The sequence below is a fragment of the Sphaeramia orbicularis genome, chromosome 5, assembly GCF_902148855.1.
Source record: "Sphaeramia orbicularis chromosome 5, fSphaOr1.1, whole genome shotgun sequence".
NCBI classification, from domain to species: domain Eukaryota; kingdom Metazoa; phylum Chordata; class Actinopteri; order Kurtiformes; family Apogonidae; genus Sphaeramia; species Sphaeramia orbicularis.
The window spans coordinates 24,738,209-24,752,545 of NC_043961.1; the positions used below are offsets into that span (position 1 = coordinate 24,738,209).

A 14,337-nucleotide genomic window follows, 5' to 3' on the forward strand; every position below is an offset into this window, starting at 1 on the left:
GTCCTTAAATGTATAAATGTGAGTAAAATGCTGTGATCTAAAGGGTGTAACAAAACCAGAAGCTGAAATTTTAAACTATAAAAAAAAAATTAAAATCTCGAAATGTTCATTCCAATAATAATAATAATAATAATAATAATAATAATAATAATGATAAATAAATAAATAATAATAATAATAATAATAATAATAATAATAATAATAAAAAACGTGCAAGCATTGGGTTAAAAACGGGTTAAACTTAAACTGGCCAAGTTTGGGACTCTCTAACTTTATTTACTTCTATATTACACTAAAGATTCCATTTAAAATGTTGTTAACGCAACAAAACCAGCTAATGTTTATGCTGTGGAAGACTAACGCCTATTTTATGTAGCATAATGGCTTCATAAAAACAGTCTTATTGGTATTTTACGACGCCATATTTCAAGCTAACCTACAAGTGAACTGGTACCGGAGACAGTTACAGTAGAAGGGGGTCTGCACCGGGTTCATGTGAGGACACGGGACCTGTCAGCCTCTGAATGACACCTCAGTGGAGCATACTGGTTAGCTAACATAAACCGTTGAACTAGTGTCTTCATTGTTCGGACTGATATGAACACACAGCTGTAACTTTGCCTTTTCAATAAACCGTTAAGACGCTCACGGTCACATTCAGCCTTTACCTTCACTCCTTCTATTACTGTGACCTTTTCGTCTTCGTCCAGTCCGAACGACACTTTTCTCGCCGCGCTTCCGCTAGCCCCCATTCTGACGAGCTGGATGTATTTAGGTGATTAAAAAACAAAATAATAACCCTGTCCAAGGTGGTGACAGGGAGACATACGGTGCAGGACAGCGGCTACAGTCGCCGCCACAGCGACCAGTGGACGAAACGAAAGGTCATTCTGCTGCCGTAGCATCACTGATGCTCATTGGCTGGATAAAATAATTCAGAACCGATAGGGCTGATGGGAAATGTAGTTAGGGCCTTGTAAATTTTCCAAACCAACACATGATGGTGCAGTACAAATATTTTTGATTTCAGTTAGGAGTCTGAATTTCTCCTCTATCTATCTATCTATCTATCTATCTATCTATCTATCTATCTATCTATCTATCTATCTATCTATCTATGTGTATGTAGCTGTGTGTTTTTATACCTGTGTATGTAGCTGTGTGTGGTTTTTTTTGCCCATGTATTTTTTTTTTCTGATTTTATTGTAATGCACTTTGTCAAATCTTTCTGTAAAAGTGCTATGTACAGTAAATAATAATAATAGTAATAATAATAATAATAATAATAATAATAATTATTATTATTATTATTATTATTATTATTATTATTATTATTATTATTATTATTATTATTATGAATTAATCCATGGCTATATTCAAAAAGAGACTATTGTTAAAATTAACAGAACAGCAAAAATTGGTTTGACTGTTCAATTTTATCTTCCTAAGTGTCACACATTTTGTTTTGATTTCTTTCTTTCTTTTTGCTGTTATTTGAACTTAATTTAGCTGTATTCAGGTTCTTTTCCCTTCAGAATCTCACTTTTTCTCACCTATCTATCTATCTATCTATCTATCTATCTATCTATCTATCTATCTATCTATCTATCTATCTATCTATCTATCTATCTATCTATCTATCTATCTATCTATCTATCTATCTATCTATCTATCTATCTATCTATCTATCCTGTGATAATAACATACTGAGTGCCACTTGCACTTTATCAAGAATAAATCACATTCTCAAACATTTATAATTTATTTTTAAATGTCGTTAAGGCCTTGTGAATTTTCCAAACAAACACATTATGGTGAGGTAGAAATATTTTTGATTTCAGTCAGGGGTCTGAAATTCTCCTCTCTCTCTCTCTCTCTCTCTCTCTCTATCTATCTATCTATCTATCTATCTATCTTGTAATAATAACATACTGAGTGCCACTTGCACTTTATCAAGAATAAATTACATTCTCAAACATTTTATGAGAAGAGGTAAAGATGTTTTATTCCATCTTCATGGGAAAAGTGTATCTATCTATGCTAGGGGTGTTAAACTCACTTTAGTTCAGGGGCCAGATTCAGCTAAGTTTGACCTGCAGTGGGCTGAACCAGTAAAATAATAACATAATAATATATAAATAATGTCAACTCCAAACTTTTCTCTATGTTTTAGAGTGAAAAAAGTTAATTTACATTATGAAAAGGTTTACATCTACAAACTATCCTTTCAAAAGAAGTGAATAACATGAACAAACTGAAAAAATAAGTGTAATTTTAACAATATTCTGCCTCAGTTTATCATTTATGTTCATTATAACTTACAGATCACAGTTGATCTACAAATACACAAAACATTTAGTAACAGGTGGAATATTGTTAAAATTGCGCTTACTTCTCCTAAGACATTTCAGGTTATTCACATTTTTTGCAAAATTATACTTTGTTTTAGTGTAAATACATGAAAATATTTACATTTACAAAGAGAAACATTTGGAGTTGTCATTATTTATATGTTATTATGATAGTATTTTACTGGTCCTGCCCACTTGAGATTGAATTGGTCTAAATGTGGAACCTGAACTAAAAGGATTGTTCATATCTTAGTGTAATTTTTGCATTTCACAAATTCATCCTAGGGGCCGGACTGGACCCCTTGGCGGGCTGGATTTGGCCCCCGGGCCACATGGTTGACACCTGTGATCTATGCTATGGGCAAACGAGGGTTTTGGCTCCATATATTGCAAGATGAAGGTTGTAATAATGTTTATTATGGTACAACGTTGTGTCATTACTCTCACTGCAAAAATCTAAATCTTACCAAGTGTATTTTTCACATTTCTTGTCAAAATATCTGATCACACTTAAAATAATTATGTCTTAATCACCTAAAGAGTAACTTGTGAGATAGTTTCACTTGTTCCATTGGGAGAATTTTTTTTTGCATAATTTGAGCAAAAAAATCTGCCATTGGAACAAGTGAAATTATCTCACAAGTTACTCTTTAGGTAATCTATCTATCTTGGTAAGATTTCTTGGAATAAGATTTTCAACTTCTATCATCTAAAAATAAGTTCTTATATCTCACCTACAAGTTACTCCTTAGGTGATTATGTCTTATTTTAAGTGTGATGAAATATTTTGACTAGAAATGACAAAAATACACGTCGTAAAATTTTGATTTTTGCAGTGCTTACTTGTCTAGATGTAACAAGTAAATACACAGGACTATAGGAATGTGCCACATCTCCCCTTAATGTACTTTTTTTTCCCCACGAGTCAAAGTAAAAAGCAAAGAAGTACACAGGTTAAAGGGTCCATGGTTTATTCTGTAGGTGATGGAATGCTCAGTACATTGTATTAGTATGAGCTGGATATTATACAATCAATGCACTTACATAAAAAGGCCATTTACAGATTATTCGCAAAAAATTATTTCAATATCAAACACCAAGTGTATCCAGAGCGTCAACCTGTGCATGGATGGAGAAACTGATGTCATATAACTGCATACTGACTGCTTTATCACTAATCTATCTAAAGGTAACACACCAGAGTTCACCAGCACTCAGATTTAGATATAAAATGCCAGGCAAATACTGCACTTTCTTTGAAAAGCTTCACCTCCTATATATCTTTTTTCTTCAGTATACAGGCTGCGTCTACAATACCGATTGCTAAAATAGTCCTTTAATACCTTCCAAATGTAAAGTATTTTCTGGGCAGAACTACATAACAATTTTTAGGAGCAAAGTCAAGAGGTAACAAGAACAAAAATGATCAGAATCTCTATCGTGGAATGACGCAACTTTTAAACACCTAATACTTCACTGTCCGTGTGTGAATTTCCAAAAGGTATCATTGGTCTACTAATACAAGTTGTACATAATTACACAAATTTGTAATTGAGGAAACTTTGAAAATAGAAAAAATAAATTAGCAGCAAAATTAAAACTAAGCCCTTTCGCAGCTAATAAAGCTGAACTAAATATGTAGATATGGAATGAGGGTACATTTAGTTTGGAATACTCCGGATGGTTTCAGCACATTAGTTTGCTCTTATCACATGTGCAATAATGCATCCTAAAAGCTTAAATGTGCTTTCAGAGGAATAATTAATCTGGTCAAACAAATTAAAGCCAAAGCCCACAATAAATAAAAAAGAAGACAAGTAAGAAAAAGACAAGTAGAAGGAGTTACAGAGAAACAGGATTGGAGAAATGTTCTTGTGTCTCATTACTAGCCAAGAAGGTACAGGTGGTTTGTTATCTTTAACAAACATGTCTGTATTTTGGATTTCCTTATCATTGTGCAGTGACACACATGACTGTAAAACCTTTCAATTATTAACTGGAGGGACAGCACTTATTCAGAAGTCAAAGTATACCTATTAGATTAAATTAGCCAATCTTGGCTCTGAGACGCATGATGATTTCAGTATAAACTGATTAGCCAGCAAAGTCACAAATCTAATACAAGGCAGCAGATTATGAAGTTGGTTGAGATGCTGTTACTCAAAGCCTTCAGTGGGAATGTACACATTTAGTTGTCACCAAAAGAATGTTACTGTTCAAAGAATTGAGCCAAGTACTTAAAAATGAAAATCAAACATCATTCAGAAGGATTCAGCAGCTGATGCTTGGTGCTGGAATGCAAGCTCCCACATTAAAGAGCCAGTGGAATAGAATCAGTGTGGAGCTCTTAGGGGCTAAATGAAGAACAGTGCTCCTAGTGTAGAGCTACAGCAGCAATGCACTCAGTGGCAACAGTATTACAAAAGCAGTTGCTTAATTCACATTCCTCAAGATAACTAGTTGCACGAGTTCTCTCTGTAGGTGTCCACTTGTTAACTTCTTCTGGTCTCGCAAAGCAAGACCTCTCCTTGGTGTCCAGCTGCTTTGTTCTGCATTTTTAGGCTACAGCCTCAGATCGGCATTCAGCCTAATTACACTACAACACACAAAGTCAAAGTCTATCTGCAAAGCCGTCTTGTCTTCCACCTCCTTTCAGTGGATTCATGCATTGATTGGTCTCCAGCGATCAGCTTCAATACTGTTAATGCTGTGGGACCCATAGGGCCCTGAGGCAACATCATCCAGGTATGCACCAATCATCCCCGCACTGCCGTGACCTGAGCCATCGATTTGGGTAGATGAATAGTACAGACCCTGCTCAGGCAGCTCCTTGCGGCCAAGGTTTGCAGCAATAGTAGGCGGAAGGTGAACATCAGTTTCATCTGGCTCATCCACCTGGGACTTGTAGGAGAACAGAATCTTTGGCTCTGACCTATGAGACGAGAGAAATAATACTTGAGTAAATTTGTCACTGGCAACTATACCTAATGAATTTGCATGTTCAATGTACATACCCAAAGAACCCTTTGAGGAATGTGACATAAATAAGCGGGGCAAAAGTGGAGAAGTAAAGGAAGGTGGTAACATCCACACAGCTGGTTCAGGAAAGACAAAAAAGCAGATGAGATTCAGTGGATACGAAAGCAGAGTGAACAGAGTACTATTTAAGAACAGTACATCCCAAAAGCTGTTATCTTCACACCCTGAACTTAATCAGTCTCCACCAGCACAATGAGTCATTCTGCTTTTCATATCTCAGCCAACAAATTAAATTACAGGGAGGTGTTGCAAAATGATTAAAACATCTAGTGCATAGAATAAATCCCATGTGTATACTCCCCACAGAGAAGTATATATTTTTTTAAATAGTTTGGAGATAAATATACAGCATTATGTTGCAACAGACGTCTTGATGATACTAACCAAAGTCCTTCTGTAATTCCAGCACATAGAAGAGCACTGCCCATGCCCTGCACAAAATTCAGCAATGACAGGATGGCAGCATACACATAGAAGCTTCTCTTAGCTGGAAAAAAAATTAAATAAGGACTATTATTATTATTATTATTATTAAATGACAGATGAAAATTGCTTTAATTTTACAGCACGGCAATGTGACTTTTTTTTTTTACTTACATGGTAGAGATACCCTCTCCCTCACTGGAGTTTTAGGTAAGATCACGATGAAAGAGTACACCTATAAAAAAGATTCCATTAACAACAAAACATCTAGTAGCAGTAGTGACTTTTGTTTTTCTCTTCACATCGCTTTGCATAACTACTGACCAGGAAGAAGAAGCAGGAACTGGCCAACCAGAAGTGGCGTCCTCCATGGCCATAGATGTTAAAATCCTCAGCAGACAGGTGTCTGTCTGGATACAGGATCTCTAGTGTGCCCTAGAATATTGATTTATCTCGTGACTATTCTGTCAAGAACATGTTCCTGAGACAATATACTCCACACTGCATATCTTTTATGGTATATAAGATTTTCGGTTACCTGTGTGATGGAATAGGCAAGGGCCAGCACTGCAGTGATTGCCAACACACGCTTTATACTGGATTTGCTTTCAAGGTGACCTGTTAAAATGAATGAGGAAATAGGCTTAACACACCAGACAAACTGAACATATGAAATAACACGTGAAAAGAAACAGAAACACTATTGTCATATACAGTAAAGGAGAACTGAAACAAACCAAAAGCAAGTCCCAGGATGATAACGCTGAGCTCAATGGTCAGCAAGAAGAAGCGTGTGATTTCCCACAGGACCTACATTGACAACAAACAAAATTATCCTCTGTGAAGGGTAGACGATTTATGTTTTATCTCATGTTGACCTAGAACAACTGATCTCTGCTGATTGTGTCACCCTAAAGAGCCATAAATAATCATTCAAATTCCCTTTCCTTAAATGACTTACTGGGAACAGCAAGTTCAGCCCTGAACTCCATAGGGATCTGTCTGGTATGTTTGGAATGTCAGCCTTGTTTTTCCTTCTAGACATTAAAGCCCTGCAGAGTCATACTGCAGCATATCAGGCCTCTGGACACTTAATAAAAAGGTATCTGTGACAGGATACAGCACCCGCTAACACAATAAGGTACAATATTGATTGTGTTGAGCTTCAATCAGCCATGTGATAGCTATAAATAAAAATAACCCTAACTATTGTATGCTAGACTGCTACTCTTGAATAAATTAAAACTGTTTCCCAAAAGTAAAAGGACTTGATTTCAACATGAAATATACAACACACATATATGATTCCTAAATCTTATTTTTGCTTCCTGTCTTTTCTCACCTTGTCTATGATGGTTGCAGCACTGGATGCACTCACAGTCATGGACACTATAGCCCGAGTAATTCCAACCGCTGCTACAACAAAAACCTACAGAGTACACAACTTGTCAGACTGTATAAAATGTTATGTATACAAAACATAATAATTTTCTTGAATTGAGTGAAGAGAAAAGTAACTACAACAAAGGAAAATTCTGTTTCATAAATAACAAGGGATTCCTTTTCAGCAATGCTTGTTATTGCTTCTTTTAGTCACTGTTTTTCATTAGGTTAAAACAACTTCAATGATAAAAGCCAGCAGATGACAAACAAATGGTGAACAGCTCCCACAAAGAATGAACAGATAACAAAAGCAGACAGAATTAGATTATCAAACAGTATAGTTTGTCTAGACTGAAAATGAAACACAGTACAGCCAAAAATGCAATGTAGCATTTCAGAAATCTGCAATTTTCTTGTGCTATTTCAGGAATTATTATCATAAATAATAATTATAATTATGTTCCAGAGTAAACAACATATGGATGATTACAATATACGTCAACAAGTACTACAAGGTTACGTCTAAGCTAAACCCACTGAATATTAATTATTGGTGATTCTATAATTTGTGTCATACCAGCAAGTAAAAGGTGATGAAGATGGGGCTAGAGGTGACTCGAATCTTTGCCCTTGCTGAAGGCAGCTTCCACATGAGGAATACGAAGAATGCCACATTAGGCACTAACAGTAAAATGTCCCAAAACCGCACCCTAAGACAGAAAGATGAGTGTTAAAAAGCATAAGGCACAGTTTCTGGAAAAAAAATATTCATTTTATTCTCAGTGGAGACAACATATTTAAAGATATGATAGCTGTGTGTTCTACTGTATATCTCTAGCGCTGTTGAAGATAAATGCTAAGCACTACTCATTAGATACTTAATGGGTTTTTAACAATGTCTTTTGCAGTATGGAATTGATTACCTGGAATCCCCAATGTCTTCATACAGAATTTGCAGACATTTATGAGGCTTGGTGATGTTGGCTTCAGTGTCAGGCTGCCAAGTTGGGTATACTGATGTGTTTTCCAATGGTGTGGGTGAAATACTGCCATTGTACTGAGAAAACCTAACCACAGCTGTCACTGTGGCTAGCATGGTGTCGGAGCCTGAGAGTAAAAAACACATTTTTAAAAAAATACATAATCTGTGTGTTCGATCGACCTCATATTTCACTTGAAAGCACAAAACAGATGGCTCTCTTGTAAAACTGGGCGAGAGTGAGGGAGACACTATGGTTAGTTGCCACACATTGCGCTAATTTAAAACAATACTTACGTAATAACCAAGTTAGCAAGTAAAATTAGCCATGTGTGGTGTGAAGTTTCAGGTTTCGTATGATTAAACTAATCCGGCTAATCTTGTTAATATTTACTTAGGCTTACTTAACAGTTGAGAAAATGCTCAAAATAGAGTGCCGAAAGTGACTACACTGAACACCAATGACAAGTAGTAAGTCTTTGTGGAGTAGACTATTATTAAGAAGGATTATTATGACCAAAAATACGAAATATTCACATTGTAACGCCAGAGTACTTTCGGTATTGGGGGAATTTCTGCCAATGTTAGCTAACTGTGCTACCACTTGCTAGCAGGCTGTCGAGAGAGGGCTTAATAAAGTATTTCCAATGAGCTTCTGTTAGAATAAAAATGTAACCTTGTCCTGGCATTTCTAATAGTAAACATTTGTTGCTAATTATCAGTGGCTACTACTGGTACTAAAGCAGACTGAGTCACGTTAGCATCAAAACAAACGTGATACTAGTGCAAGTGCAATGACGCTGACCTAACGTAATGAACGCTCCAGAAGGTGAAAATCATCATCTTACCTATTCGGAGGAGTAGAGTTCAGTGGCAAAGGTGTCGTAAATGTTCCAAGAAAACAAGGCTTACAACGCTTTCCGTAAACGACCAATAAATTGATCACTAATACAGGACATGGCTGTGGTAGACAGTTTCGTTGGAGAAATTTCCCCAGTGGTCAGCTGACGCTTTCGCCAAACAACCGGAACAAGTCTCGCGAGATTCTCCCCACCCCCTTTGAGAAGCAGGCGGTGTCAGCCTACGTGGGTTATTGATTAAAACAAACACGCAGAAGGGAACAGTACAAAGTGTTTATTTGATAGGCGGAGTCCAGTAGAAAGCACGATACAAGCATTTTCCTTGAATGTGTATGAATTCTCACTTTGTCTGTACACTTGGGAGTGTATAATCCTACAGTCACAGCATCCTTCTCACACATTAGTCCTGCAGTTCAAGCACTTTGGATAATGGCCATTACAATTAGATATGCAGTCACACTAATGATATTTTATGCTTTTGCAAACTTGATTACACAAGGCTTCCTCATTGATCCAAAGCACAAGGCAAACTGTCACTGGTACAAAAGAATAATGAAATAAGTAACTAACACTTCAAGACAGTGCATTTCAGCCAAAGCATGTACACAGCAGTTTTTGTTTTATTAAATATGTGTTTTTGGTCATTGTCAGGGCTGTCACAATTAATGCATTAACGCAGATTAATCCATCATCATGATTAAACTGATTAAAAATTTTAACGCAATTACCACATCTGCAGCCCAGAATGACTGTGAACATCTCTGCCAACGCTTTTGGGGCAGTTTGTCCAAGTAGAGTTAGCGTCACACATGCGCAAATGGGCAGTTGAGCCAGAAGTGCCAGGCAGCAGAACCAACCCATAAAGATAGAAGATGCTAAACAGCACATTAGCTCTCTGGATGGAAATATGAGTACAAAACACCCAAGACGGAACAGTTGTTTCAAGTTTTGTTGAAACTGTTAATTGTGTTTAATAAACGCATTAAGTGCATATATATTCCCTTCTTTCTTGAGTCTGTTTGCTCATGCAAAATGGAACTTGATTAAAATAGCTTAAAAGTGAATGATATTTAATTATTATTAATTGAAATTAATCAACAGCAACCCTGTGATTAATCTTCGCTAAGGCTCAGGAGGCAGCAGCATTGGCTTGTATTTACCTACAAGGCTGTATTGGGCAAACTACCCCCATATCTGTCGCCTCCTGTCTCCATTTACCAGTGGATACAACTCCCGCTCATCACATCGGCTCCTCCTTAGAGTCCCCAGAGTCCACTCAGAACTTGGTAAAACAGCTTTTTCCAACGATGGACCTTGCTCATGGGACAATTTGCAAAACTCACTTCAGCTTCAGCATTTCATTACCTTGGGTGATTTCAAATCTCTTCTATCAAACTGTCTAACAGAAGTGTGTAACTGCTATTCTTAAACTGGTTTTTAGCTTTTATGTTTCTAGTCATTTTATGCATTTTATGTTGTCTTAATTGTATGTAGTTTTATACTCTGTTAGTTCATTTGGATTGTACTGATGTGCCTCTTGGTCAGGTCTCCCTTGAGAAAGAGATTTCATCTCAAGGGACTTCCTGGTTAAATAAAAGTTAAAAAAAAAAATCTGATTAAAAATTTGTATCGTTTGACAGTAGTCATATAAACCACTCTGCAAATTCAGTATTTTTACATAGTTGTGCATTTGCTTTTTCTACTTGACAGTATGTCTGATGAGATAATATAGTTAATAGAGATGTTTTTATTAAGAAACTACAGTGACACGTCCTTTGGGTTGCCCTGACATCATCCTGTAAGCCAAGCACACGGGTTCAGTCAGGTTAGCCTTAAACGTATACACATGAGTCTTCCCACTTGTGGGGCTGATGTTGTAGAAACTGAGCCTGTGGGTCTTGAAACTCAATCTGATCTCAAGCCTTCGAGATACTGTGGTCCTCTTTAGCGGCACACTGTGACCCTGCTCAAAGGCTGTCAGCAGGTTGTTAAACCACATCAAACACCACGAGCTCTGGCTGCTTTCCAGGGCAGAGGGCAGACCGCTACGGGCAAGCTTCCCACTGTAGCACACACCAATGATCCACGGAGAGCCATCAAGTTCCACCTCCCAGCAATGATCACCTTCAAAGAAGCTCTGGGTACTGAGGACTTGGAAAAAGCTGGTGAATCTCTGAGGAGACAACGGGTAGGGCTGCTTGGAAGTACTAAAGGTCACTGTCTTCAAATCTTCTGACAGGATGAGATTGGGGTGGGCCGTTTCTGGGTCAAAGGTCACCTCTGAAGGATTAAGGGTATTACGGAGGGAGCGCTGAATCTCTCCAAATTGATTCCTCAGTTCAGCATTTAGCTCCTCCAGCCTGGGGCAAGCTCGCGCAGAGTTAACTTTTGATTCAATGGGGTCTTCCTCTTCTCCTGTCGACATAGACAAACACTCCCCAATGACTGGTTCTAAACTTTGAAGCTCATCCGTAAATGCAGCCTCATCTTCTTCAGTCAGCAGGGACTCAGCTCGGAGCATGGCCTGTCTTAGCTGTTTGGTTCGCTCAAAAGCTTGACTTACTCGACTCTGTATACTCGCCTCACCTGGGCCTAGCTCTTCTTCGATCAGCTTTGTCACCTGCGAAGTGTAGCTCTGCGAAAAATCCTTTATCTGTTCTAGAAGTTTGGCTGCTTTCTCTCTGAGCTGAGTATTAGCAGTGTTCACATCCAGCTCATATTCCCTCTCTTTCTTCAACACACTCTCTGCCAGCTCCAGTTTGAGGGTCAACTCTGTGACCTGAGATGCCAGTCTAAATTTAGGTTCATCCATTTCCGTCTTGGTTTTTCCACTGCCTTTTTCTTGAACCGTACAACAGGGATCGCTTGCGGATGCTGATTCCTTTTGAAGACCATCCATCCCCTCGCTCCCTCCATCTGATGCTACATCCTGGTCCTGTCTGGCGTTTTCAGCAGTGATAGAGCCACCGTCATTCTTGACTGAGGCCTGACTTCTATCAGAAACATTTTTAACATAGCTGACATTTTCAGATCTTCCAGCTTTGTATTTCTCAACAATACTGGACATTTTCAGGTTTTTCACCAGTGCTTTAGCTTCATGGTATTCTGCCTGACATTCTGGGCAGCTGTGTTGGTCAAGACCTTCTCCCATGGTCTGAAGGCACGCAAAGCAGTAGATATGACCACAGGGAAGAGACACCGGTTCAGAGAAGAGCTCCAAGCAAATGGGGCATGTAAGCTCCAAAGCCAAGGATTGGTCTTGCTTTTTCTTTACAAAACTTGCTTCACCTTCACTCAGAGACATGATGACCTGAAAAAACAAAACAAAGAGTGACTTCATAAATATATAAAGTAATCCCTCCTTTGCAAAACTAATCTGTATTTTCCTATTTATGTGGGAAATTATTAAAGATTGCAGGAGCATTTTAACCCATAAAAACCCAAACATCCATCGTCAACCAAAACCATCTACTGATGCAAACTGTTTAATACCTGTTCATCCACTAATCTTATCAGTACATGTAAATAAATGGTGTAAAATGCAGTTATTCATTTGTTAATGGTCATCAGATATGACCCATTTGGACGTTCAGAGGCTCTGTAGTGAACATGGAAACACCGTCATCTTCTACAACATTGATTCACCAGTAAAACCCATGGAGTTTGATAAATGACAGTGGATGGACAGACTGGGTTTATGTTCGGTTAATGATAGAATTTTTGCTTTGACCCTTTCGTGCATAATGGTTACTCCAGTGGACAGTTATTCTACGGCTGTTCTCTTGTACACTTTATTTTATGTATATTTTATATGTATATTATATTTTTATATTTTGTTGTTTTAGTTCCATATCAGCCAACACTGTGGACACTTATGCATCATCCCTAACACTGCAATTCATACCATTACTGTAACGTTGCTGTTCTTGATAAACCTGATCTGCACTAACATGCCTGAGTGTGAATCAAGTGTTAATTGTTAGACTGTAATTAACTTTTTTTTTTTTTTTTTTTTTTTTTGGGGGGGGGGGGTGAGTTTTTTTTTTTTTTTCATATTATCTCCATGAAGTGAGTAATAACTAGTATTAGAATATGTTAAAATGTGAGAAAACATCAGATTAGCAGCATTAAGCATGTTTTTATTTCATTGTTTTGATATCATTTTCTGAAACTGGGTTTTAAATACTTGTGTCTTCGCTTCAAGAATATAGTGCATGGTGTAGGATGGACATTTTTGTAAATCCATGAAAAAAAACAAACAAACAAAAAAAACAACTCAATTGTATTGTTTTTTTATGCCTAAGGAGCAATAAAAACACTAAAAAACCCCAAAAAACTCAACTAAGGAGGTTCTCATAATTCATGCCTGAAAGGGTTAAACGTCACTTTTTCTTCAGTTTTCTGTTTTTTGGTATAATAACCCTCAACTTCAATCTGAGCTTTTATGAACATCAGTAAATGAAATATAGGAAAAGACCAGTTTTCACTAAAAAATGCAAAACAGAAAATAATATACTTACTGAAAAATCACTCCAGAAAGGTTAAACATAGAGAAAAAAATATTTTTGTTAACTGTCACAAAAGTAGCACTGGGTCTTTATGGGTTAAGGCCAAAGTTTAGAAAAGGTCTAGATTATGTTTTTAAAAATGTCATTACACTGAAAATATTACATTTGTTTGTCTTTACCCCGAACTATGAAGAGGAAGGCCATAACATGTAGGCCTCGTTCATCGATTTCATAAACTGCATGTTTTCAGGTTGGTTAAGTTTCGATTTCCTGAGCAGGGTCTGAAGACAACATCTGCGTTTCCTTATAGAAAAGAAACTGAAAAAACAAGAGGGGATTTATTATAAATTGAAACTAGGGGAGATTTATTATACCAAAAGTCTGTTAAATTCAACTGAATAATTCCGAGCTCAGACATACAGTAGGTGCGACAGTAAATACTTTCTATTAGCTTTAATGTGTTATTAATAGAAATAAAACATTGCGCCTCGTTTTGCGCGCAGCACAGACGCACATGTATACGTGCATCTTATTTCCGTATAAACAGTGTTATAAGCAACATAGAAATGCACCTACCGACAAATAAACACTTACCAAATTCAACTGCACCGTCTTGTTTCTCGTCTTCCTGTTGAGTCAGTAAAATGTGTTGACGCAGGAAGACGCGTCTGATCCTGGTGCGTCTGTGTGTCCAACTAGAGCTCCGGGGCTGAATTTACCTGGAACAACCTGTTTATGTTCGACTTCAACCACTGTAGCAACACTTTGCGTCTACCTGGATTAGAACTGACGCA

General features: G+C 37.4%; 3 protein-coding genes across 7 annotated transcripts in view; all 3 read right to left on the reverse strand.

Annotated features, from left to right (window-relative positions):
* chchd6b (coiled-coil-helix-coiled-coil-helix domain containing 6b) overlaps positions 1–896 on the reverse strand; it is a 68,797-nt gene extending 67,901 nt beyond the window's left edge. Inside the window, exon 1 of one of the 2 annotated variants that reach the window (XM_030134894.1) lies at positions 669–896. In XM_030134894.1, coding sequence (XP_029990754.1) covers positions 669–752 — 84 coding nt within the window. In that variant the 5' untranslated portion in view covers positions 753–896. The remainder of the gene's footprint in view (positions 1–668) is intronic. The other variant, XM_030134893.1, reaches the window with a different exon arrangement.
* Positions 897–3,305: 2,409 nt separating this feature from the next.
* On the reverse strand, positions 3,306–9,185 carry tpra1 (transmembrane protein, adipocyte asscociated 1). The gene is made up of 11 exons (XM_030134587.1): positions 9,024–9,185; positions 8,120–8,303; positions 7,774–7,906; positions 7,156–7,242; positions 6,551–6,623; positions 6,352–6,431; positions 6,138–6,248; positions 5,988–6,048; positions 5,775–5,877; positions 5,366–5,446; positions 3,306–5,283 (listed from the first exon to the last, which is right to left on the reverse strand). The coding sequence occupies exons 2-11, from the start codon at positions 8,290–8,292 to the stop codon at positions 5,013–5,015; spliced, it is 1,173 nt and encodes a 390-aa protein (XP_029990447.1). The 5' UTR covers positions 8,293–8,303; positions 9,024–9,185; the 3' UTR covers positions 3,306–5,012.
* Positions 9,186–10,545: 1,360 nt separating this feature from the next.
* Positions 10,546–14,266, reverse strand: trim107 (tripartite motif containing 107). 4 transcript variants are annotated; one of them, XM_030134964.1, is made up of 3 exons: positions 14,138–14,243; positions 13,723–13,861; positions 10,546–12,345 (listed from the first exon to the last, which is right to left on the reverse strand). In XM_030134964.1, the coding sequence occupies exon 3, from the start codon at positions 12,337–12,339 to the stop codon at positions 10,786–10,788; it is 1,554 nt and encodes a 517-aa protein (XP_029990824.1). In that variant the 5' UTR covers positions 12,340–12,345; positions 13,723–13,861; positions 14,138–14,243; the 3' UTR covers positions 10,546–10,785. The 4 variants fall into 4 exon arrangements, with proteins under 4 accessions (XP_029990824.1, XP_029990822.1, XP_029990825.1 ...); XM_030134962.1 differs by lacking the exon at positions 13,723–13,861 and having other exon boundaries at positions 14,138–14,266; XM_030134965.1 differs by lacking the exon at positions 13,723–13,861 and having other exon boundaries at positions 14,120–14,237.
* Between the last annotated feature and the right edge of the window lie 71 nt (positions 14,267–14,337).